This window comes from Calypte anna, chromosome 4A (assembly GCF_003957555.1).
Source record: "Calypte anna isolate BGI_N300 chromosome 4A, bCalAnn1_v1.p, whole genome shotgun sequence".
Taxonomy (NCBI): domain Eukaryota; kingdom Metazoa; phylum Chordata; class Aves; order Apodiformes; family Trochilidae; genus Calypte; species Calypte anna.
The window spans coordinates 37,664,071-37,690,198 of NC_044248.1; the positions used below are offsets into that span (position 1 = coordinate 37,664,071).

Here is a 26,128-nt window from a genome sequence, read left to right on the forward strand (position 1 = left end):
TCTTTTGTATGTGCAGTTAGTTCAGAAGACAGCCATCAAGCTAAATCCTCCCTCTCCCCCCTTTTTTCTTCAAGTACTTCAGTCTTCCCTTGCCCTCCAAATTGCTCTTTGTTTTCTGTGTTCATCCAAAATCTTTTTCCAAGCCTCTTTTAGTTTTTTTGCCATCCATCCATCACTGTGAGCACATTTCTCTTGTCACTGCTGAGGGCTGTTGGTCCCTTTTTTCCTTCTGCAGAATTTTAAGTACTTTTGAGCTGCTTTGCAGTGCCTCTGTCCTCCCTTTCTAAAGATGGTCTTCCTGACTCTCAGCACTGGAGGCAGTGTTTTGTTTTTTCCAAAGCCTGAGGAGTGTTTTCCTTTTGTTCTGCAGGATTCATCTAATAGATCAGTTCAATACAGATATGGGTATATTTGTATTTCTCCTGTCAACCAAAGCTGGTGGCCTGGGAATCAATCTGACCTCAGCAAATGTTGTTATTCTTCATGACATTGATTGCAACCCATACAATGACAAGCAAGCAGAAGACAGGTGCCATAGAGTAGGTCAGACAAGGTAAGACTTTTTAGTTATAATGCTTGGCTTTTCTTGGAGGCAAGGTCTCAAAAGAGCATAGAATGATTTTATGATTAAAAATTAATTTTTAATAGAGTTTCATTTCTGGATTGTGTGGGAACTAAGTAATTATAGTTGTTTGAGAGCAGGTTACTGTGACAACAAACCTTATTTACACTTTCCTCCTTTTTCCTTTTCTCTGTAGCTCTTAAATTCTCTACATCTTTCAAATTTCTGGTGCTAGGAGTTATTTCAAGCCAGATCTCAAGTCTCTGGGACTGTTTGGCAAAACTTTTTATTCTTTTCAGGAGAATTCTATGCTCTGAGTGCCACCTCAGCATAAAAAGTGAAACAGTTGAGTGTTTTAGAGTCCTCTACCAGCATGTTCTACCATGAGCAACAGAATATATTTGAAGACTTGTGTTTTGACTGTAGTATGGAATGAGGATAAGTTGAGTTTATTCTGTTACAGAAGGTTTTTGTGATTGTCCAGACTTTGCAGTGGCTGGAGTGCAGAAAAAGACAAGTCTTCTGGCAGTACTGAGAACAGAAAATCTAGCAGCTCATTTTAGTGCCCTTCTGTTCATTTCTTCCTCCTTTTTTAAAACCACTGCCAGCTGAGCAAATGCATTGCAACCTTCCCTTTCGTGTTAATCCAAAGAAAGTATAAAAATGGGTTTATCCTATTTTCTGGTTTTCAGAGAAGTAAAAGTCATTAAGCTAATCAGTAAGGGGACTATTGAGGAAACCATGCTCAAAATCAGCCAGCAGAAATTGAAGTTAGAACAAGATATGACTGCAGCAGATTCTGGTAAGTCTCTTGCACATAATGATGTCCACTTAAGTGAATTAAAGTTGCTGCAGTATAATAATCTGGAATAATCAGGTTCTTGATGCACACAACACTCTGGGGTTTTTATTTTCATGTTAAATAAACTATGCTGATTATTGTTCAGTTTCACAGGAAGTATCCTCTGAGTCTGACCCCCAGAAATCAATGAGAGTCCCATGAGTAGAGGATTTTGTACAATTTTGGGAATTTAGACTTGTGTCTGTTTATGTGAAATATTTTCAGCTGTACTAATGCTTGTTTTTATTCCTCAGGTGAAGAAGGAACCATTCCAGCAGATATAGCCACGCTATTAAAAGCTTCCTTAGGTCTCTAAAATGTAAATATGTTGTGTACTTAAAGGAAGAAAGGTGATGTTTTACCCCAAGGACTTTTATGTTACAGATGACCATGAGTTTTATGAACATTTATAACTTTTTTATAGTTTCTTTATTGTATTCCTCATGGTATTGAATTTTTTTTAACACTGACAGCACTCTTCTGATGCTTAAAAATAGAAAGGGCCTAAATGTGCCAACATCAGATGGTGAATAAACATTATTTTTCAGATCATTTTTCAAAACAGGGACCTAAGTAGTAATTGTTAACAAATCTGCTACTGCCTAAGATTTGTCAGTATTTTTGTAATTATTTCTACCTCCAAATATATATATATATCTATATATATATAGATACGAAAACTGTCTGTTTCACTGGATTATGCGTGTAGATTTTTTTATATGTGCCTTATTTGACAATGCTTGAGTCTGTTTCTGCTTGTTTTGGTTCATTTGATGTCCCGTACTAGTTTTGTATCAATTTGTTCAAATAAAATTCCATAGATTGACAAAATGTTGTTTATTTTGTTGTTATTTGGGTGTGTGGGAGTAGCCTGCAATGTTATAAATGAAACAGGCAGCTATTAAAGTAGCAGCAGTGTTCAGTTTGAACTGACTTGGCTTGATCCAGTAGTAGTTAGTTACTAGTTTTTCATTATACTCTAATCACAGTTCTATTAACATGTTGATTATAAAAACAGAATATTTGCCAGATGGAATTTCCACCCAGGTTTCAATTTTCTGGGCAGACCTCACTGTTGAGACCCCGGCTAATGAAATGCCCTGAACACAAAGCTTCTGTCTTGCTCTATTCTTGAAGTTTCAGTGAATTTTGAATTCATTTCAGTGAAATTAAGAGCTCAGGTGGGATCAAGGAGGAGGTTGCCCCCACCTGATGTTTATGATCTGCCAGCAAGGATGTTATTTGAGGAGGTGGGAGAGGTGGGTGGCCATTGCCCTAGAGAGGAAAAGGTTGTAATCTGGTGTTTTAACTCAGAGAAGTTAAGATTGATAATGGTGCTTTTTTAGAAGGTGGGGGAAGGCAAAGCTTGGCCTTTGGCAAAGTCCTTATGGCCTCTGCTCTCTGTTCAAGTGTCAGCTGCTGAACACTGTGCAGCAAATAAATCTGTACCAGGCTGCATCTCTTGGAGGATTATGTCCTAGAAATCACTCTTAATTTGCAATATTAGCTACCAATTTTCTGTATGTGGTTATCACAGTCAGAAAACACTCTCTGCACCTTTTGAATGAACTTAACACAGGTTTATGTGAAGAGGAGGGAAGAGGAGATGGAGTCCAGTGTTGCTTGGTGTTTCAGCCTTTCTTCAGGTACTGCTGGTCATCAGTAAGTTGGGCATGTGTTGCTTTTCCTTTTTGTTTTTTTTTGTTTCTTTTTATTTGTTTCTTATGACTGTGGGTATTTTTTCAAGTGTGCATGATTTCTGCAAGTACAGAATCAATGTTAATTCCATCTCTTTTGTTAAAATAAATAATGGGATGGAACAGAAAACCAAAAGTGTTTTGTGCTGCAGTTGATTAGGTTGTCTGCTTTTGCTGACCATGATCCTATTCCAACTCTTACCATGTTTTACTTGCATGTTCTCACCTGCTTGCTTCAAGTGTGCAAAGAAACAAAATGCCTGCCCTGTTTTGGGGTGTTTTGTGGGGTGTTTCCATTTGTTCTGTGTATGCAACCAGTGAAGGTGGTCTGGCTGAGCAGTGGGGTTACTCCTGAAACAATTTTACATCCCTGGGGTCAGTACCTGAGCTTAAGTGCTGTGTAACTGTGTTTCTGACATATTTTGTTTCCTGGAACTCCTTCTACCCTCTTGAACTGGGGGTCTTAAAGGGAATGTAGAGTCACAATGTTGGAGATATTCCAAAGCCTTTTGGGCAGGGTGGCTCTGCTTGGGCAGGGGCATTCTAGCTGATGAGCTCCAGAGGTCCCTTCAACCATTTGTGATTCTGTGTCTCTGACTGGGAAGGATGTACAGGGGAAAAATTACTGTTATCTGAAGTCTTGCTGAAGAAGTGGGAGAAAAGAAAAAAAAGGAGGAAAAACGTGTACAGAGCTTGAACAAATCATGCAAGGAGTTGCAAAGCAAGTGGAGATGCCATATTGGAATGAGTAAAAGGCTGTGCCTTGCATTTATTTCTGCCAATACTTGGTTGTTTCTGAACTGTTAGTGGCTGACTGGTGTTACTCATGATTCAGTGGAGTAACACTTACTGCTGGGAGACAAAAGCAAGAAATACTTGCCTGCCAGTGGTTGTTTTCAGCCCACAGGATTAAGGCCAAGTGCCGGGTCCTGCACTTTGGCCACAACAACCCCATGGGGAGCTCCAGGCTGGGCACAGAGTGGCAGAAAGGGACCTGGGAGTCTGGATTGACAGGAAGCTGAACATGAGCCAGCAGTGTGCCCAGGTGGCCAAGAAGGCCAATGGCATCCTGGCCTGGATCAGGAACAGCGTGGCCAGCAGGTCCAGGGAAGGGATTCTGCCCCTGTGCTCAGCCCTGGTGAGGCCACAGTTTGAGTCCTGTGTCCAGTTCTGAGCCCCTCAGTTCAGGAAGGAGATTGAGGTCCTGAAGCAGGTCCAAAGGAGGGCAACTGGGCTGGTGAAGGGATCCAGCACAAGTCCTATGAGGTGAGGCTGAGGGAGCTGGGGGTGTTCAGCCTGGAGAAGAGGAGGCTCAGGGGAGACCTCATCACTCTCTACAACTCCCTGAAAGGAGGTTGGAGCCAGGGGGGGGTTGGGCTCTTTTCCCAGGCAACTCTCAGCAAGACAAGAGGGCACGGTCTCAAGTTGTGCCAGGGGTGGTTTAGGTTGGATATTAGAAAGAATTTCCTTACGGAGAGGGTGATCAGACATTGGAATGGGCTGCCCAGGGAAGTAGTGGCTTCTCCATCCCTGGAGATCTTTAAAAAGAGACTGGATGTGGCACTCAGTGCCATGGGCTGGGAACTGCAGCGGTAGTGGATCAAGGGTTGGACTTGATGATCTCTGAGGTTCCTTCCAACCCAGCCAATTCTATGATTCTATGATTACCCAAGTTAGTTGTGGTTTATTTGCTCACTCCATGCAGCTGAGTCCTCTTGCAAGCACTCCTCTCCCCTTGAGCTTGTGTAAATTGCTTGCATCTGCAACCATTTCCATTGCCAGGATTTCCCTCTGCCTGTTTTCCCCAATGCCAGGAAAAAAAAATTTCATTTTTTCTAAACCTGGTTTCCATGCCAACCACCACCCCAATTAGTGCCTCCTACATTCTGCAAGAGCTGCTGGATGGTTTTGTTGCTGGGATGCTTGCAGAGAACTGGTGCTGCTGTGGGTACCAGTTCAGCTGGGCATCTCTGGTTTTCTTTGGGTTTTGTTGTTAGGCTTTGGTGGTCTTTTGGGGTTTTTTTCTGTTTATTTGTATTTTTGGTATTTTTTGTGGTGCTTTTTTCTTTGTTGTTGTGTGCTGCCTTTTTTGTGCCCTTTTTGTGCCCCTTTTTGTGCCTTTTTTGTGCCTTTTTTGTGCCTTTTTTGTGCCTTTTTTGTGCCTTTTTTGTGCCTTTTTTGTGCCTTTTTTGTGCCTTTTTTGTGCCTTTTGGTTTGTGTTTTTGCAGTGGCACAGCAATAAACTTCAAGAGGCTGAAGAAAGTATGTGAGGAGCTTAACACTTGGTGACTGAGTGGGTCTTTTTCTTTACTTTATTGCTTAGTGGTCTTAGTCCTGCCTCTCATTTGCCTTCTCTGTTCATCTCTCTACAACAAACAAAGTATTAAGATCTCAAGGGGTCTAAAGGGAAGTTTCTTCATCTTTCTTTGAGAGCCCACAGAACATTAATTGGGTTGATCAAGCACTTTATTAGTGGCAGGGGGAATACAGCTGAAAACTACACCTCTCCCTCAGGCTTTATTCAATCAGCTTTTTAGACTGGATAAATGGATACAAGTGGTTAATTCGGATTTGGTGCAACATACCCATCTGAAATGATTAATAACTTAGGACACTTGTCATATTGAAAACTAGACATGCTTTTTTTTTTTTTGCCAGTCTGAACTGCTGCTCTACATTACAGACTTTGGTCTTTGCTGGATCCAGGCTGCAATAGCTGGAAGTGCTTGCACTCTGTCTCTGAGAGCCAAAAGCCTGGGGAAGTTGTCTGCCAGGTCAGGTTTGCAGGCCAGGAGTGTTGTACTGCACACATCCCAGAAGAAATCAGCCCATGTTACCTGGCAGAAATGGGGGAGAAAGCATTAAATTTTAGTTGGTAAGCTCAAAAGCTGGGAGTGCAGATGTTTTCAGTAAAGTGCAGAAGTGAAGCATCAATAGATCTGGTTCGTGTAAGTTGGTTTGACTTGGTTTTTTGCTTGTTTCTTTTTAATTAGAAACCCTGTAGTTACAGAACTAGTAATTTGGTTGCTTGCTTTAAGTAAAAATTGGTTAAATAAAGTACTTGCCACAATTATTACTTGCATTGTAATATTAATCTTTCCTGCTGAAACTGCTGCTTAGTTTCCAAGCAGTTTCAGGTAAAAAAGGGAATGGCTTTTTCATTGAGGGTATTTTCATATTGCCTACCAGTTGTAATACAGCTGCAAACAACTTCCATTGGTATTGACTATTAAAATAGCATTTTTAAGGTTTTGTATCAACATCTTAACTGGGTTAGAAAATGCAGTTTGCCTCATTTTTCTAATAGTGCAGAAAACAGTTTTCACGTTGCAACTGAGTCACCAGTTGTGTGCTGGTAAGGAAAAAAAAATAAAGTTAAAAGAATAGGGTGAGTTGTTACATAGGCTGACATGAAATCCAGAAGTAGGCTATGATTTTATTTTTCTGGCAACCTTATTGGAAGAGGAAAACCAAAAATGATACTTACAGACTTCCCTACCAGCCAGTTTTTATCCCCTAAGAAAGCATCCAAGTCTTTCAGTAACTCTGGTGCTTTGTTGGTGAGGATGTCATCAAACTTTTGTTTCTGGGGGAAGAACAGAAAAAAAAAAACCAGACACCACTACATAAGCACAGCATTCAGGAAAATGTCATTTCTAGGGGTTTCTTGAGAAAAATAAAGCTGAAAAAGGTGACAGTGAATTTGGTCTGACCCAACTTTTAGCATCCTCTCTCTCAGATGTCTTTGGAAGGAGGAAAGCTGATGTCCAAGTCAGGATTAATACAGCAAGCAGCAGTTCTTTAAGGTAAGTAAAGAAATGCAAGGGTGCTCATTTGAATATATGCATTTTCCTCTACAGAATGTTGGGAATATGAGGTAATTAATTACTCCTAAAGTGGGCTGGATGACTCAGGGTTTATTAAATAAGCACTGCTAGAATAGAATTATTTCAACAGCTTTGAACTTTAAGTGAATGGAAGAATAAAATTTAGACGAGGCAGCAGTCTAAATGGTACCAAAAATTGCAGGCTGAGATAAAATGAGTATTTTTCCAGACATGTTTGACACAATTTTCTTCTGTTAAGTGATGGTAACTCTAAGCTGGCACTGCAAGCAACAACCAAGTTTGCAGGCCAGAAATTTCATATTTGGACCCTGTGCTGTAGCATTTCCCTTTTTAGGTAAGTTTCCTTGCTCCCCCCTTACCAAAAAAAAAACAAAAATAAAAAATTCACACAACAGTTTGGGATTTTTTTTTTTTTCTGAGGGTGGTGACATCCCTCACCTACAGATCACAGTCAAACCATGAAGCTGGTGGGGACACAACCAGGATCCAATTTCTGCAGCCTTCTTGTCTTAACCCTGGGGCTCTCCAGCAATGCCTGTGTCCTGGTTTGGTTTTTCCCTATTTACCATTACTGTTTCATTAAAGTTGTGTAGTTTAGTTTCCAACCCATAAGTCTCTCTCCCTTATTCTCTCTCCTTTCTTCATCGAGGAGAGAGAGAGATTAAAGAGAGCGTCTGTTATTCGGTTTAATTGCCGGGCCAGTGTTAAACCTTGACAGCCTGCAAAGCTGTGGTAACACCAGGTTTTTGGGTTTGGGTTTTTTTTTTTTTTTGTGGGGGGTGAACTGAAAGGAGTCTGTGCCTGGCACAGAGGGTGCTTCCATGGGCAACTTCTACCTCTGCTCCCTTCACCTTCCTTGGTTTCATTTTTTCTTTTCATCATGTAACACATCCTTTCATCTTTTCCTGAGGGATGTGTGTTCCTGTAATCTTTTCCCAGGCCTGGGGATGTGTTCTGCTTGGGATTACTTCCACCTGGCCTTGTGAGACCATGAGAGTTCCCACCACAAGGTGGTGGCAGTGGACTCAAGAGAAGCGCTAATGGTGTGGAAAATATAGAAGATTCCCAGAAAGTGTTTCTCGGTTTTACTTGGCCCCTAAAACCCTCCCTTGCAGGTAAGTATAGGTGCATCCAGGCATATCAGGGCTGCCTGTGAATTCTCCTCCCTTTTAAATCACTGGTGACACGTTCTGGGTCCTTATTTTGGAGAGGTGCTCGGGGAGGAGCCTGGGTAAAGGGAGGGATAATTTGGGAAGTTTTCCCTGGAAGGGGCAGTGGTTTGGGCTGGCACATCAGCAGCAATGGGGCTGTTCACAAATGAGTAAGAACCACGAGTCAGTGGCATCAAGTGAGGAAACCTCAGGAAATCACCAGGAGATTGAGTAATTCACATATTTAATAATAGAAACTCCAAGCAGACTTCCAGATGTTTCCCAGCTTTCAGAGCAATTTCATTATTTCTTGTGGGGTATGGTCAATATTTTAGAATCATAGAATTGGCTGGGTTGGAAGGGACCTCAGAGATCATCAAGTCCAACCCTTGATCCACTACTGCTGCAGTTCCCAGCCCATGGCACTGAGTGCCACATCCAGTCTCTTTTTAAATATCTCCAGGGACGGAGAATCCACTACTTCCCTGGGCAGCCCATTCCAATGTCTGATCACCCTCTCCATAAAGAAATTCTTTCTAATATCCAACCTAAACCTCCCTTGGCACAACTTGAGACCCTGCCCTCTTGTCTTGCTGAGAGTTGCCTGGCAAAAGAGCCCAACCCCCCCCTGGCTCCAACCTCCTTTCAGGGAGTTGTAGAGAGTGATGAGGTCTCCCCTGAGCCTCCTCTTCTCCAGGCTGAACACCCCCAGCTCCCTCAGCCTCTCCTCATAGGATCTGTGAACTCTGTGGTTCCTCTATTAAAGTATCCTCTCTAATATGTTTCTTTGGAAGAAATGGGAGGTGGTTGCACTGTAATGATGAAACCTATTGTTACACTACCACGGGCTAAGGGTCAAGTCATCTGCTTGGGTTGGAGCTTCAAGGAGCCTTTTGAAATGCTGAAGTTAACTCATCCATCACCTTATTCCCCAGCAGCTGACTTGCATGCTTGCAGTGTGGGGCTTGGGTGAGAGGGACAAGATGGATGCAAAAATAAAATAAAAAAAAATATAAAATATAAAAATATAAAACATAAAATATTAAAAATATGAAATATAAAATATAAAAATATAAAAGTTTAAAAAGATAAAATATATAATATATAAAATACAAAACATAAAAATAAAATATATAATATATAAAATATATATAATATATTGTATATAATATAATATATGATATATATATTATAAAATATATAATATATATAAAGTATGTAATATATAAAAATATATAAAATATATAAATATAATGTATATATAATATACAAAGTATATCATATATAAAATAAATATATAATATATATAAAATATGTAAAATATAAAATAGCTGTAGGTCTTGCCCATGACTGTGAGTGTCAATGTAGCGTAGCCATGGCAGCATGCTAGCCTGGCATCAGTGTTTGCAGAGGACTGAGATGCCCCCCCAAGGCCCTGTAGAAGCTTGATAAGAGTGACACTGGGGGATGTGTCACCTCCCTTCTTCATCAGCTCCCCCTGTCCTATCCCACTCTGGTAACTGAAGAGCATTTGTCCCTGACAGCTGATGTTATGCAGGGGGATGCTCATCGAAAGGCAAGTAGAGATCAAGATGCAAATGAGCAAAGGAAGATGGGCTGGAGCTGCTCATCCTGTTTACTTAGCAAGATGACAAAGATTTCCACTTATTCTGTTTACAGGTGCTGCAGAGGGATGGCTGGGAATGGAGTATCCTGCCTTTCATCCTTTGGGAGCAGTTGGATGTGTGCACATAGGACATCCTTGATTCGAGATGAACCAGGGAGGGGCCTCATCACTGCTTCCAGTGAGGGTGAGAAAAATCTGGGAAGAAGGTGTGAGGGATCAAGAAGGATGGGTTTAGCCTGAAGGAAGAAGCACAGAGCACCTTCAGCTTTGCTGAGCTGAGGGAATGAACCCAAGGGCTGTCACACAACAGTTTCCCCAAAGGAGAAACAGTTTCCCCCAACAGTTTCTGGGCTCCCCAGTTTAGGAAGGATATTGAGGTCCTGGAGCAGGTCCAAACGAGGGCAACCAGGCTGGTGAAGGGACTCGAGCACAGATCCTATGAGGTGAGGCTGAGGGAGCTGGGGGTGTTCAGCCTGGAGAAGAGGAGGCTCAGGGGAGACCTCATCACTCTCTACAACTCCCTGAAAGGAGGTTGGAGCCAGGGGGGGGTTGGGCTCTTTTCCCAGGCAACTCTCAGCAAGACAAGAGGGCACGGTCTCAAGTTGTGCCAGGGGAGGTTTAGGTTGGACATTAGAAAGAATTTCTTTATGGAGAGGGTGATCAGACATTGGAATGGGCTGCCCAGGGAAGTAGTGGATTCTCCATCCCTGGAGATCTTTAAAAAGAGACTGGATGTGGCACTGAGTGCCATGGGCTGGGAACTGCAGTGGGAGTGCATCAAGGGTTGGACTCGATGATCTCTGAGGTCCCTTCCAACCCAGCCAATTCTATGATTCTATGATTCTGTGATGCTCAGGTACAGAGTTAATTAATGTTTGTCTTACTCTCACGTCCTGGTTTTTCTCTGCCCAAGGGAACAGTGTCATGAAATCGTCTATGGTGTCCACAATGGCATCAGCCAGTGCCTGTTCCACAGGTGTCTGACCTGCCAAACCTGTGGGAAACAAGCATAGGAGTTCTGGTTAGTGACAGCATCAGCAGGAATTTTTGATGCATCCCTCTATTCTTTGTGAACACTTCAATAAACCTACATGTTATCCAGAGCTTTTTTGATGCCAACAGCATGCATTTGACTCCTTGAATCCAGATGCAGCCTAATCTGCCTTTGCTTTTTTTACCCTGTTCAGCCTCATATAGTCATTGAAGGTGGTGAGTTATTCTTTCCATCACCTGAGCCTATAACCTGACTACTACCTTCCCACCATTCCTATACAGTCAGTGAGATTTAGCACTAATTCCTTTCTCTTAGTCTTCCAGCTTTTAATGTCCTGCTTCATCTTGTGGTCTTTCCATCTCTCAACACAACTTTCATAACTGCTGCTGTGAAAGTCTGCTTTGCTTTTCCTCTGCCCTGCCTGTCCAGCCCCATTTCACAGAATGGTCACAGTTGGGAAAGACCTCAAAGATAACCTCATCCAATTGTCAACATCTCCCTCCCCTAAAATAAATAAAATATATTTATCAGTATCTGCATCACCATGCCACTCAAGCATGTCCTGTAGTGCCTTATCTACACGTTTTTTAATTATTTCCAGGGATGGTGATTCCACCACTTCCCTGGGCAGCCCATTCCAATGCCCAACTACATTTTCAGTAAAGAAATTTCTAGTCTAAACCTCCCCTGTTGCAACTTCAGGCCATTTCCTCCACTCCTACCTTTATTTACTTGAGAGGAGAGGTCAGCATCCACATCCCTGCTGCCTCCTTTCAGGCAGTTTTAGGAGAATGACAAGCTCTCCTCTCAGCCTCCTTTCTTCTCCAAACTAAAAATCCACAATTCTCTCAACCTGTCTTCATTGGACTTACTCTCCAGACCCTTCACCAGCTTGCTTCCCCTTCTCTGAACTCTCTCCAGCAGCTCAATGTCCGTTTTGGAGCGAGGGGCCCAGAACTGAACACAATATTTGGCCTCAAAAAGTCTGATGCCAAGGCACCATCACTTCCATTCTGGCCACGCGACTCCTGGTTCAAGCCAGGATGCTCTTGGCCTTCTTGGCCACCTGGGCCCACTGCTGGCAACCTTTGGAACCCTCTCATTACATTCTGCTTGCTTTGGATTACTTCATGGTAATCAGGCATCTTCTCCAAAGATGGTAAATCTTGTTTATAAATCTGCTTTCCTCTCAAGTAGTCCTTTGGCTTGCCTGCAATCTTCTCAATGCTACTACTTTTTTCTCCTTATTCTTTTTCTGTAGAACTTCATTCATGCTTTCACCTCTGTGCACGTTTATGTCACCCTTCTCTTCCTCCCTTGGTTCTTCAAGGCTCAGCTAGAAGCTCTGTAGGTCCCATAAAACATAACCCTTCCTCTGCCAAGTCATCTCTCTTACTAAAACTATGATTTTGTAGGCAAGGGTTGTGCCTCTACTTTTGGGCATGAAGTTCTGTGAACCTTCAGTAAAGACTTGTGACAGGTACCTAAAAATGCTGTGTCTTAGTTTTAAAGCCTTAGTGGCATTTATGCAGATTTAACAACAGCAGTAAGACCTTTTCACTATGAATTTAATTTTTTTTTCTTTTTAATTTTTTTTTCCTTTTTAATTTTTTTTCCTTTCCCTGTATCCTTTTTTTCCCAGTATGATTAACACCAAAAGGAGAATGGCACAGTCTGGGTGTGCTTAGGATGTGCCAGCACCCTGGCCTTTGTGGCTGACATTGTTTTCTCTTGCTGCTAGATTGTGACAAGGAGGGAGGAAAATGGCAGGAGCAGAGTATAGCAGAAATTCTTGAAAATATATTGTGCCAGTGCCTTGAAGAATAATGCTCTGCACTTCTGCCTCTTTCCTCAGTTGGAAAATGTGAGATATTTGGACAGGCAGGTTGCACCTCTTTGCTCAGAGGGTAAAAAAATAGGATAGTTCCTCTCTTCCCAGCCCCCCTCTTCAATTTGCTGATATTCAGGACACATGAACACAGCCACCTTCAACCTCAACAATTTTCCAGATCATTTTCAATGACCTAAAGTAAGCTCTGACTACTCTGTTTGATTACTAGCATTACTAAGTCTTATATTGCTGTCCCTAACCAGTCGAGTACTTCCATAGCATGGAAGTATTTAATGATGCAAGTGATGTCCCCATCTCATCTAATCTCTATGCCAGCTCAGAACTGTTGCTTAAATCTGCTTCAGAGTGCTTTGCTTGCTGACTGGGATAATCCATAAAGCTTCCAAAACCTCCTCCTCCTGGTCCTCCCCCTGGCTAGCTCTACAGCTGAAAATTTAGCTCCAAAAAGAAACTTCCCTGAGAGCCTTAGGGAAGCCACAGGGGCACTCTTTCTGTTGTCCAGCAACAGGTGAATATAAAGTTTATTGGCTGGAGAAATCACACCAAACCTCAGATATTGTATGCACAGGGGGAACTCAACCAGATGTTAGGTGGAATTATTTCTGAGTTTCCCTTTCAGCATTCATACTGATGGTGCAGCTGTGAACCTCAGCTATGTGGCTTCAGCTCTGAGCATACAGGCTTGGTTTTGGTTTCTTTTTTGTTTGGTTGTTTTTTGTGGGGTTTTTTTGTTTGGTTGTGGGGTTTGGGGTTTTTGGGGGGTTTTTTTTTGGTTTTTTGTTTTTTGGGGGGGTTTTTTGGTCTTTTTCTTTATTCCCTATGTGGCATTTGTATGACTCTAAACCCTGTCACACAGCATCCTAGCAGGTGCCTCCTTGCTGTTTCTTCCTTCTGATCTTTGTAGCCTGAGGTCTTGTCAGGACTGTCTAAGAAGCTCCAACCCAGCATGTAAATTATGGTAAGGAAGGCTGCTAAACTTGGGCATGCCACCACACAATAGTTGTTTTAAACTATTGCTCTGTGAACAGGACATTTAATGTCCTCCTATATGGGATGCTGTGTTTCTCTGCCCCCCATATGCTATTTCTGTGCCCCCCACTTGGTGCTGGCAGAAGAACTTCCAGCTGCAACCAGAGGCTGATAACTTTCAGCTCTTTGTGCCTGGGAAAACCCCTTGTGCCAGGGATGCCAAGCTTCCCAAGCTATTGGTTTGGTTCTGGTTTTTTGCTGTTTGTTTCTATTTTTGCTATAGGATTTTTCCTGAGCACTAAAGGTGGGTGCAGAACAGAGGAGGGAAATGGGCAAACATCTGTTACCTGATTCTTTGGCAAGGTATCTTGCTATTGCCAGGCTCTGGTGAATGATAACTCCATCTACTTCCAGGATGGGGAGTTTGCCAAATGGGATAGCTTGGAGGAGAAAGAAGAAGAGAAAAAAAAACAACAGCAGAAAAATTAAATTATGGCCCTTAACAGTGCACTTTTACTACTCAGTTATAACACTGAACAGTCTCAGAGTATTTCTGTATGAAAAATGCATGGAAAAGAAAAGGAAAAAAGGAAGGGAAGTGGAGGAGAGGAAAGGAAAAGAAAAGGAAAATATAAGGAAGAAGGAAAAGGAAAGGAAAAAGGAAGGGGAAAAGGACAGGAAAAGAAAAAGGACAGGAAAAGAAAAAGGACAGGAAAAGAAAAAGGACAGGAAAAGAAAAAGGACAGGAAAAGAAAAAGGACAGGAAAAGAAAAAGGACAGGAAAAGAAAAAGGACAGGAAAAGAAAAAGGACAGGAAAAGGAGAAAGGAAAGGAAAAGGAGAAAGGAAAGGAAAAGAAAGGAAAGGAAAAGAAAGGAAAGGAAAAGAAAAAGGAAAAAGGAAAGGAGAAGAAAGGAAAGGAAGGGAAAAGAAGGGAAGGAAAAATAAAAAGGAAAGGAAAGGGAAGGGAAAGAAAAGGAAAAGGAAATAAAGCAATGGGAAAGGGAAAGTAAAGGGACTTAACCAGATTGCATTTCAATAAACCAACTGTAGCATAGAAACCAAGTATTGCATTTCCTATTTCCTAGCCTTGTGCTGTAAAGTCTCAATGTGCTCCTCCATATGCTGAATTGTTTATGCAGGGAAACTTTTTAGCAGATTTTTTTTCCCTCTCCTTTCCTGCTTTCTCTTCACCAGCAAAGTGATTGCCAAGGGTAGGCAAGGTAAGTGAGGATTTTTGTAGTGCAGGATCCAGTTGGGGTATGGAATAAAGGATTGGGTAAAGACTACAAAGGTATTTTCACTTGTTAAAATTCAGAAACTGATTTAGAGAAATTATCCGTATTTCAAAGCTTTATGTTGTGATAAGATGTTTCACTTGATGGTCATCACCAAGAAAAAAATACAACTTTCACACTGAACTACAAATTATAAGAATATACTCAAATTTACTTGACTTAGCACTAAAAAAAGACTTTAGAAAAATTAAACCAAATTCAGTCATGGGGAAGAAGCCTCCAGACTTGACATATAAAGACAAACTAAGCAAGCAGCATGGATATCTCTAAGAGAGTTTGAGATAAGAAATTAATGTTTTTTTCAGTCATTAATTTTGTGGCATAATATATATGAAAATCTGTTCTTTTGCCAATTTTTGGAGATTTTTCTGTATGACATCAAATGGAGCTCGAACCTTAGAACAAAGCTGAAGTGGGAAAAGCTGGCATGTCTCAGGTGGTGGGGACCTGGTGCTGCTCATCAGAGGAACTTTGAATCTCTGTGTTTCAATGGATGCTACTTCATAAATTCTAAGTATGTGGCTGTAAGTTCTGATGATAGCCAAGTGCTTTTTTCCTGATTTTCATCTGGATTATACTTTATGTGTGTAAGATACATTCCTATCTTAAGAATGCCTTGTAATTTAAAAAGGCAGTAATGGGGAAGTGAGAGCATTTGCTATTGGAATCATGCAAGGTGCTTTCAAGGTTCTTTTGCCAGGGGAAGTTTAGGTTAGATATTATAAAGAATTTCTTTACTGAGAGGGTGATCAGGCATTGGAATGGGCTGCCCAGGGAAGTAGTGGATTCTCCATCCCTGGAGATATTTAAAAAGAGACTGGATGTGGCACTCAGTGCCATGGGCTGGGAACTGCAATGGTAGTGGACCAAGGGTTGGACTTGATGATCTCTGAGGTCCCTTCCAACCCAGCCAATTCTATGATTCTATGATAAATCCAGTAGAAGTGGCTGTATGGGAGTCCTGGAATACCTGGATTCTGTAAGGTTTTATAGCTCTTAATGAGAAGAGAAAAATATTGAAACCTCAGGCATTCATGACCTCTTCATCAAGGAAAATTCATTGAAGAGGGGCACTGCTGTGTGGCTCTGTGGTTTAGCACTCAGCATGGGAATCACCTTGGGTGCAGGATCTTAGATGTCAAATCTGTACCTGCAAAATTAATTTGGCAGCTGCACAAGCCATCCAGGCCTCCTCTGAGCATTTTGTTCTGCATCTCCACACAGCAGTAATGATACTCCTCCCACCCTAAATTTTTTTTTCCCACAAGTTTAGCATGCTGTGAGGCCAGTAGAAATGTTGATGCTGATGACTAGCAGAAGCAGGAGAGCTCAAAGAGCATTAATTGTTGTACCCAAGGGAGAAATCATGCACTGCTTGCTGTTACTGGAACAATAATATGTGCAGAACACTTCATACATTTATTTTCTAGAGAGCAGCAAGGTCCACGTGTCACCTCATTGAGAGTCCAGTGAGAAAAAGACACATCCCTGAATGCTAAGCCAAAAAGCTCTCTGCTTGTGTAAAGAAGAAGAGCTGTGGCTTTGCAATGAGAATTGTGCAGTTGCCTCAAAAGCCACAGAGCTGTGAAATTACATTTGTTTTTACAGGATCCCAGCCCTAAATGACCAAAAGGCATTAGGCTTTCATTTATAATGAGGCTCAGGTTTGGGTTTTTGTTTGGTTTGGTTTGTTTTTTTCTAAAAGTTATAATATCTATTGCCATCATTACTGGACACTGGACTATTTAAAGCATAACAGATGATAAATGGGGGATTATCTTTTTTTCCTCTATGTTCAAAATGCCATTTGATTTTTTTTTTTCTTATAAATAACAGGAAAAAAGAAAATCATGGTTTGAATATAAATCTTTCAAACAAGGGTGAGCAGAGGGGATGAGAGCTGCTGGAGATGCCCACGTTGTCAGCCCACAGCCACCTTCAGACCCCCCCAGCCCACGCGGGTGGGTGATCCCACTCCTGACAACAGGTAGCAGGAAAAGTACAGCCAGCTCAGGAGCAGGACCCACTGCCCCTGAAGAAGTTTTCTGGGTTTTCTCAGGGGCCACAGGAGCTGTGCCCCTGGGCTGATGCAGTTTTGGTTCAGTCTGAGTAACTGAGGCAGCTTCTGGAGCAATAACTCAGAAGAGGATGATGGATGCTCAGGTTGGGAAACTATGATTGGTTCATCTAGAAACAGAAAAGACCTTTTCCTGCTATGTCTACATACAGGGGAGAGTCTAAAAGCCACAGCTTGGACTGGCATTTTGCTCTGTCAGTCACTACAAGGAAAATAGAAGCTGATTTGTTTATATAAATATACTAGTTTTTTAAGAAACACTTGATTATAGCAAAAGGAGGGGCCAGCAATCTTGCTGGCAGGTGAGGAACATGGATTAAGGTGTGGAAGGCAGCTGGGTGAAGCTCTCAGGATCTGTTTCCCAGGTGTCTGACTCTTTCTGGATTCACTTGGTTATTTAGGGTTTTTTTTCCCTAGCAGTGCCCATAATTCAAGAGAATTCCTGTTCTTTTCTTGAAAGCATCCCTAATGCCCACAAAGTGCTTCCTCCTCAGAAGTGGCCTAGTTTCATTAGGGTCTGGTTATTCTTTCCTGGAAAAGAAACTAAATTTACCATGGAAAATATACAAATGCAGCTTTGTTTTGTGTGCAATAGAAATACCCCCACACTTGCCTGATTTTTAATGCAAGTAGAAAATTAATGAATGAAAGCAGATTTTAATGCACATTATTCCAGGAGCACTAAATGACCAAAAGACATTATGCTTACATTTATATTGAGGCTCAGGTTTGGTTTTTTGTTTGTTTGGGGTTTTTTTTTTTAAAGGCAGCATATCTATTGCCATCATTACTGGACAATGGACTATTTAAAGCATAACAGATGGTAAATGGGAGATTATCCTTTTTTTCTATGTGTTCAAAATGCCATTTGATTGTTTCTTATAAAAGGAAAAAAGAAAATCGTGGTTTGAATATAAATGTAGATTTTTGGGGGTTTTTCTTGCTGGTAGAGTGTATGGATATGATTACAGACCAACTTTTATCAAGTACTGAGTTAATAAGCATTAAAAGAGTAGAATTCTGAGAGATATTTAAAAAGCACACTTCTGCTGTGCAGATCATAGCAAAATAATCTGTCATTTCATCTTGGCTTCAAGTCATCCTATTCTTGCACACCAGAAAATATGGCAGAAATCCAGGCTGCTTTACAGCTGTAGAAAATAGCAAAGAACAGTCAAGGGGCAGAAAATTTTTATAGTACATCTCAGTATTGGAGGAGAAGTTATAGTGGCTTTTAAAGTTGCATTTTCAGTCTGGAAAAAAATAGAAATATCTATCTCTTTGTATTTGAAATATTATGCAAAATTCATGTAACAAGACCAAAACTTTTAGTAATCTGTAGTGAAGTTAATTTTTGCTCTTTTTTTAACTTAAAAGAACAGTTCTCTCTATTGATGAATTCATAGCAGGAGATGGGTTGGATCTCTGAGTTTTAGTGTTGTGGGCAGTGTGTGTTGTTGTCTGTAAAACTGGAGATTTCCAAGTGGAGAGAAGGGGATTGGGTTTGTGTTACCCAGTTCCTTTAATGAAGAATGCAAAGAGACTTCACACAGGATGGGAGCAGTTGGATTGCTGGGGGCTAGGTCAGGGTTTGACAAGTGCCTTGTAGACACCTTGCCCCTAGCCCAGTTTTTTAGAATCATAGAATTGGCTGGGTTGGAAGGGACCTCTGAGATCATCAAGTCCAACCCTTGATCCACCCCCCCAACTACTGCTGCAGTTCCCAGCCCATGGCACTGAGTGCCACATCCAGTCTCTTTTTAAAGATCTCCAGGGATGGAGAATCCACTACTTCCCTGGGCAGCCCATTCCAATGTCTGATCACCCTCTCAGTAAAGAAATTCTTTCTAATATCCAACCTAAACCTCCCCTGGCACAACTTGAGACCATGCCCTCTTGTCTTGCTGAGAGTTGCCTGGGAAAAGAGCCCAACCCCCCCCTGGCTCCAACCTCCTTTCAGGGAGTTGTAGAGAGTGATGAGGTCTCCCCTGAGCCTCCTCTTCTCCAGGATGAACACCCCCAGCTCCCTCAGCCTCTCCTCATAGGATCTGTGTTGGATCCCTTCCCAGCCTCCTTGCTCTTCTCTGGACCTGCTCCAGCACCTCAATCTCCTTCCTGAACTGAGGGTCCCAGAACTGGACACAGGACTCGAGGTGTGGCCTCACCAGGGCTGAGTGCAGGGGCAGAATCCCTTCCCTGGACCTGCTGGTGACGCTGTTCCTGATCCAGGCCAGGATGCCATTGGCCTTCTTGGCCACCTGGGCACACTGCTGGCTCATGTTCAGCTTCCTGTCAATCCAGACTCCCAGGTCCCTTTCGGTCACTCTGTGTCCAGCCAGGAGCTCCCCATGGGGTTGTTGTGGCCAAAGTGCAGGACCCAGCACTTGGCCATGTTGAACCCTTAAGCACAGCAAAACCCTCAGGATAGGGCCATCTACTCAGGGGCTCCAAACAGCAATAGAAAACTATCTTTCTGTGCATGAATTTAATCAGTGTTGCACTTCTACTCATGGATATGAGCTTCTGTGGCTTTCTTGGAGCCTTCTCTGGTACCCCAGTTCAGCTCATCAACACCATAGATTCAAAGAACCTGCAGGGATGTCCAGTTGTGCCATATGTGTAAGCATTGTATTTAAACTGCTAAATTTTACACATTTTTGGTGAAAGCCATGGTTCATGTGGCTTGAGATGAACAAAATATGGAGGTTGTTTCCTGCCAGGTGCCTGCTCTGGGTGAGCAAGTGAAAGAGCTGGCACAAAAAGTTGGAATATGGGAGGGATCTCATTTGGGTAGAATGAAGTTTTTAGGAACAAAGCATGAAACAACTTGCATCAGAGAACAGTCCTGAATGAACAATTCACCAAAGCAGTCCAGACTGGAAGTGTGTCACTTGGGTAGGTTTTTTTAAACTTGATTTATTAGGTGGCTGCTTTGTATTTTTGTCACTTTATGCCCTTGTGTTCCCCTGTGGATGTCCTTTCTGTGGCTTTCAAAACAAGGTTTTCTTGCAGAGTTTCCAGCTCCTACTTGAGCAAATACATTTTAAGAAGAAAAATGAGAAAAGACTGTTGCCCTTATCATACAAACAGCATAATTTCTCAGGCATGCACAAGATGTAAGACCTTTCCCTTTTAGTTTCTGCTTGCTTTATTGCTCACCTGAAGTTGGAGGCACTATGAATGCTTCTGTTCATTTCCAGATTTAGATAAAAAACTGAGTGAAAAGCACAACAAGGTTTTCAAAAGGCATGCTGTTTGGATAGCTAAACCTGTAGTCTTCTTCAAACCAAACTTCTGTCAGGAAGTTCTTGATTTTCTGCTTATCTTGGTTATTGGTTTTGGTATTGCATGCTAGAATGAAATTTGCACAGACTTTACACTTCCCCTGAGGAAAACCTTTCCAGGGAGTGAGTGGAAGTCACCAGACTCCTCTGCAGTCTCTACTCATTTTAGGAAGGGCTCTCTGAAGTATCCATACAGTGTTTAATAGTGGCTGAATTCTTTTTATACAGATTTTGATTTTGGTTGACTTTTATGACTAGAACTGTGATGTTATGTAATCTCTTCTGGATAATAAGCAGGGAAGATGAGACCTGATGTGTGTTAAAGGACATCTGTATAAATTGTCTCCATCCCATGAAATCCCTAAGGGCTGTGGTAACTTTTTCCATCCTGGCATGCCTACAGGTCACTAGTATTCAGGCCTTCCCTTTGACCATGACCTCTTTGATCATCCTCCTGGGCACGACCCAGCAGGTTGTGCTCATGTGGGTTTGTTTCTGTGTCTGGGACAGAGAGAGGAAACACAACCTAGAGCTGAGCATGGCTTTGTCTGAACATGGCAGCTAGGTTGTGGTAGAGAAACCAGAGCTTGGTCTTGTGCTATGCATCTCACCCGTGCTCTCATCAGTGAGCAGACTCTATCCAGATACAGGTTTTAATTATCTCTTAATTGCAGTTTTTAATTATCCATTAGCTCTTTCATCCTTTTCCACTTATTTTAACTTTTTTTGTCATTGCTCTTCTCCTCATCTCTGCTCTTTCCTCCCTACATTTACCCTAACTCATCCCAGCTTTTATCCCAGACATGAGTCTTTACCCTGAGCTGACCTGATATTCTCCATGTTTCCTCCTGCCTCTGCTGAAATCACCCAATAAATCAATACTGAGTAGCCTGTGATTAATCCTTTGATTGTTCCTCAATACCTGAGAATAATTAATGTTTCTAATCTAGACTGATGCCATAGTAAGGCAGATGGATTGGTCAAAGATGGGGGAAAATAAGTGTCACAATCATGCTTCTTACTGCAATATCTCTGTCAAAATAACTCCTCCTCTGCCTTGAAAACTAACCATAACTGTTTTTCCTCTCCATTCATCTTTACATTTGATTATGAGAAACAAGTATATGAGGCTCTTTGGATCTTCCAGTAATATGTGAAAGATGCAGTTTTCATAAGGCTGGCAGAAGAGCAAGGCCCCTGGGAAGTGATTGGCCTGGAGCTGGATGCATCCAGAATCCCTATCTTCTAGGAAGGGAGAACAAGGCTGATGCTTGGATCCAACCTCAGCCCAGCTTTAGTGCTGTAGCCATTACATATTATATTCTCCTTGAAGTGCTTGCTAAGTCCAGCTTTTTACCCAACCATAGCCATTTCTGCATCTTAGCCAGAGCTATGTAATAAGGAATCCCTCAGGAAACAGGACAGCTGCTCCCTTGAGCAGACTCTGCTGTCAGCAGCCTCTCAAGATTTATCTCCTATCCTGGAAGTATTTTAAGTGCAATAATTAGTCTGTCAGGTTTCCTGAGGACCTTTCAAGCACCGTTCCACCCCTCCTAAACAGTTTATGGAACCTTTACAGCTGTCAGGACAATGAAAGCATGTTTTGCTCTGATGATAAAATCTGTGTAATTGCCATTCCTGTAAATTCCCTGAACGAGCCACAGAACAAAAGCTGTTACTTCCAGCTAGCCCAGTATCTCAAGGGGATGGGAACTCTGTGCACCATTACAGCAGATTTTCTGCTATGTGATGACTAATGTCAGTGCAATGATGGTTTTTTGGTGAGGAGCCTAATATGAGGCAATACAGATTTTTAATTAGTCTATTTTTTGATAGCATGCATATCTTGATTATAGTTCCAGGGGTGGCATGGTCAAATCAAAGCCTGCTCAAAAAGGAAACGTAAAATATGAATTTTTCAATGTATTTAAACAACTCTTGATACAGTGTGAAGGGTCAGGTAAAGTTTCTACTTGATACTCCTCTGTTTCTAAAATTCTGTGCTAAAGATTAATAGTGCTGATACTCACATATTAGCTTGCCTAAGCTAATATTTATATTAAATTTAAATTTATATTAAATTAAGCTAATGATTTATATTATAGACTTGTAAACTACAATCCTTGCCTGAAATCAGCAACTGGAATATTTACAAAAGGTCTGATCAGTGACAGTGAGAAACACACATTTTATTTTCAAAGTCTATAAGCCAAATGACAGGTTTTTATATTATAATATGCCTGTCTCATAAAAAGAGAAAAAAAGCACCACTTAAATATAAACAAAATCACATGAGACAGTACATCTAAGAGCAAGGACTTACATATTTGCCATTAAGAGGTCAGCCACATGAGAAACACCAAAACAAACAACGAAACCCATCCAAGGTTAAAATTAAACACCTGCAAGTCAGCTTTCTAAATGGCCTTTTCTGGATATGACACATTTTCTGTTCTCCTGTCAATTTTACAGGAGAAGTAAGAAAGGAGTCTTTTCTTTAGAATAATAACAGTATTTTCTGGTTTCTATCACAGAATCACAGAAATTTAGGGGTTGGAAGGCACTTTGAAAGATCACTCAGTCCAACCCCCCCTGCCAGAGCAGGGTCACCTACAGGAGGTCACACAGGAATGCTTCCAGGCAGTGTGATGGTTTGTCTGGGAGGTTGGTTTGTGGTTTAAATTCTTATTTAATTTCATGAAAACTGACAAAGTGAACCTCTCCTCTGTGCAGAGACCTGACCCTGTTCTTAGACAGATTTCAGTTCTTTGATTTGTTTGCTTAGTAGCTCAAGAAACATGTAGTTCTCTACTTGTGCAAACTTCTTCCTTAACTGTTTTTTTTCTTTATCTTCATAATGCTTCATAAAGTTTTTCAAAAGAAAGACCTCATGTTGTACTTGCAGACTCTGCATTCAAAACTGGTTTCAGATCTTTTATAGGTAAGTGGCTAAGTGTAAAAATGACATATGCAAGTGCACATAACACTTGGGTATTTCTTAAGGTCACTTCAATATGTAATTATGTATTTAATTCAATTACCTGGACCCATTTTAATGATTTTTGAGGGCTGCAGAATAAGCAATGTACCAAATTGCCACTCCACCAGCTGCTGTTAAATAAAAATGCAGCTGTAATTCCCTTTATCACTGCTAAACCCTTATCACTCTTTGGTTTTCACCAGCTTGAAACTGCCTGGAATCTCCTACTTTACATCTTTTAATTTTGAAGTAGAGCCAACTCAGGGAAAATGCTGGGTCAGGGGTGGGGAAAGTCTTGGGATTCAGAATATGACTGCTAGTTGTGTAGATTTCTAAGGGGAGATAATTTTGGGAGTTAATCACAATGTCTTAGATGGATTCCCTCAATTTGTATTTCCCTCAACAGAACTTTTTTGGCAAGGATGCTGTTACCTGCTTTCCTAAGACATAGTGCTTTCCCCTCTTCAAATCCCCCACGGGGGGAACTGAGGCACATTTTGAAACTTCAGGACAGTAGAGAATGCAAGTGAATCATAGAATCATAGAATTGGCTGGGTTGGAAGGGACCTCTGAGATCATCGAGTCCAACCCTTGATCCACTACTGCTGCAGTTCCCAGCCCATGGCACTGAGTGCCACATCCAGTCTCTTTTTAAAGATCTCCAGGGATGGAGAATCCACTACTTCCCTGGGCAGCCCATTCCAATGCCTGATCACCCTCTCCGTAAGGAAATTCTTTCTAATATCCAACCTAAACCTTCCCTGGCACAACTTGAGACCCTGCCCTCTTGTCTTGCTGAGAGTTGCCTAGGAAAAGAGACCAACCCCCCCCTGGCTCCAACCTCCTTTCAGGGAGTTGTAGAGAATGATGAGGTCTCCCCTGAGCCTCCTCTTCTCCAGGCTGAACACCCCCAGCTCCCTCAGCCCTTCCTCACAGGACTTGTGCTGGATCCCTTCCCAGCCTCCTTGCTCTTCTCTGGACCTGCTCCAGGACCTCAATCTTCTTCCTGAGCTGAGGGGCCCAGAACTGGACACAGGACTCAAGCTGTGGCCTCACCAGTGCTGAGTACAGGGGCAGAATCACTTCCCTGGACCTGCTGGCCACGCTGTTCCTGATCCAGGCCAGGATGCCATTGGCCTTCTTGGCTACCTGGGCACACTGCTGGCTCATGTTCAGCTTCCTGGCAATGTGTCAAAGTGGTTTGGTTTCCTTATGAAGAATTTTACAGCATGCAATACAGTCAGCAGGTCAAAACACTGTGACCCTCTGTCACCTCACCCTTAGCCAGGAGACCACCAGACAACCATTTCTTGTCTTGAGTCCTGGCCTCCAAATTCAGTGTTTCTGTACCTTGGGGCTGTGGTTGTTTGGTTTGTAGTGCAGTGTGAGGCTGTTTACTGCCAAGCCCTCTTGCTACCTTTTATTTAGAGTTTTGCTGAATGATTTGCCTGTGGGTGGTTACTTTGTCTGGAAATGCCATGAGTAAGGATTGCTTCACATAGGAGGAGGAGGAGGTAATCATCAGCTATTTGTTGTCCAGGCAATTTCCTTAGCAGCATTTCACTGTTATGCATACAAACAAGATACCTTGACTGTTGTTGAACCTCTTAATTTAAATATTGTCTGCAAAAGGAATGTTTTGGTGACAAATGCCATCATTATATTAGTGCTTGAGCTAGGATTCAGGGAGCCTTCCAGAAGCAAGTGCTTAGCATCCTGGTATGAGATGCAATAGCACTTTTAGATATGCATCAAACTATTTCTTTGTAGGTGCAAGATTTCCTGGTCAAATAGCACCATACATTCCAGTTCCCTTTCAATGACTGACTGAAGTTATAGATCTACAGCAGCCTAAAATTCAAAGAACTCCCATGCCAGCACAAATTTGGCACAGCTGATTTCACAAATCTGAGAGCAGCAGCTCCCACCTTTTACTAGACTTCTTAATTGCTTTGGAATTTCATCAAGGGATCAGTCATAGCAGAGGCCATTATGCAGAGCAAATGAAAAATCTTAATCTTCAGGAAACCTGCTAACAAACTTTTCACATCACAGAAAGACAAACAAAGATGCCCCAAGGTTAAATTTTTGTTAATGCAGCACGTAGAGCTACCAACTGTATGGTTTAGGATTTCTCAGGTACCTCTCCTCACAGTGTTCTGGTGGTACTGGTGCTGTAGCTGGGCAAACACTTATATATAACTCATACTGTTATATATAAAGCTTTACTGGAGAGTTCAAGATGGGAACATTGAGGAAAAACATAGGAGGGATTTTCCTGCATTGTTTCTTGTGCTCACTTGGATGGTGGGGACCTCATCAATGTGGATCAATAGATCTGCTTTTAGAATATTTTGTCCTAGGATATGAATGGCTCTGCAGCCTTTAAGTCACTGTGCTTTGTCTTTTTCATTTGTCTGACTTAAATGTCAGTGTTCAAAACTCTTCACAGAATTCTACATTGCTGCAATACTCTGAATTTGTTTCAGGACAGAGGTGGGCATGTGTATGTGGGAATATGTGCAGAGTTAAGTATCAAAAAGGCCTATGCAGAGCTTTCCTCTATTCCTCTGAGTTCTCAGTCTTGTCTTTAGCTACTGAGCTTTTGCCCTCGGAACTGCAGTAGGAGAGACATAAGCTATATCACATGGTCAACAGGCTTAAGGTCCTGAAAAAATAAAGTTTACAAAGTCAGCCATCCCTAACTGAACACATCCAGTTTCCACTGCTTCCTCTGCAATCCTGGCTGCAGGTTGTTAGCCAGCATTTTCTAGATTTGAGCACCACAGATGGGCTCCAGCTGCCACTTGAACAGCAGCACTGTGTGAGTATTTGCCATTCAAGTTGTCGTGGACATTATGGGAAAGACCAAATTTAGCTGCTCCTTGAAAGAATTTGGTAGCCAGCTGGCAGGGTTTATTCAATGGGGTGAAGCAAGAAACTTAACTT

The 26,128-nt window shown here is 41.9% G+C and overlaps 2 protein-coding genes across 2 annotated transcripts in view; one reads left to right on the top strand and one right to left on the bottom strand.

Annotated features, from left to right (window-relative positions):
• The window catches only part of SMARCAD1 (SWI/SNF-related, matrix-associated actin-dependent regulator of chromatin, subfamily a, containing DEAD/H box 1), a 42,008-nt gene extending 39,948 nt beyond the window's left edge, over positions 1-2,060 (top strand). The window contains exons 22-24 of the mRNA XM_030450220.1: positions 371-553; positions 1,255-1,364; positions 1,658-2,060. Of these exons, the coding sequence (XP_030306080.1) occupies positions 371-553; positions 1,255-1,364; positions 1,658-1,719 (355 nt within the window). The 3' untranslated portion in view covers positions 1,720-2,060. The remainder of the gene's footprint in view (positions 1-370; positions 554-1,254; positions 1,365-1,657) is intronic.
• Positions 2,061-5,394: 3,334 nt separating this feature from the next.
• HPGDS (hematopoietic prostaglandin D synthase) overlaps positions 5,395-26,128 on the bottom strand; it is a 35,380-nt gene continuing 14,646 nt past the window's right edge. The window contains exons 3-6 of the mRNA XM_008499606.2: positions 13,889-13,981; positions 10,611-10,720; positions 6,588-6,686; positions 5,395-5,937 (exon numbers count right to left, since the gene is read on the bottom strand). Of these exons, the coding sequence (XP_008497828.1) occupies positions 5,773-5,937; positions 6,588-6,686; positions 10,611-10,720; positions 13,889-13,981 (467 nt within the window). The 3' untranslated portion in view covers positions 5,395-5,772. The remainder of the gene's footprint in view (positions 5,938-6,587; positions 6,687-10,610; positions 10,721-13,888; positions 13,982-26,128) is intronic.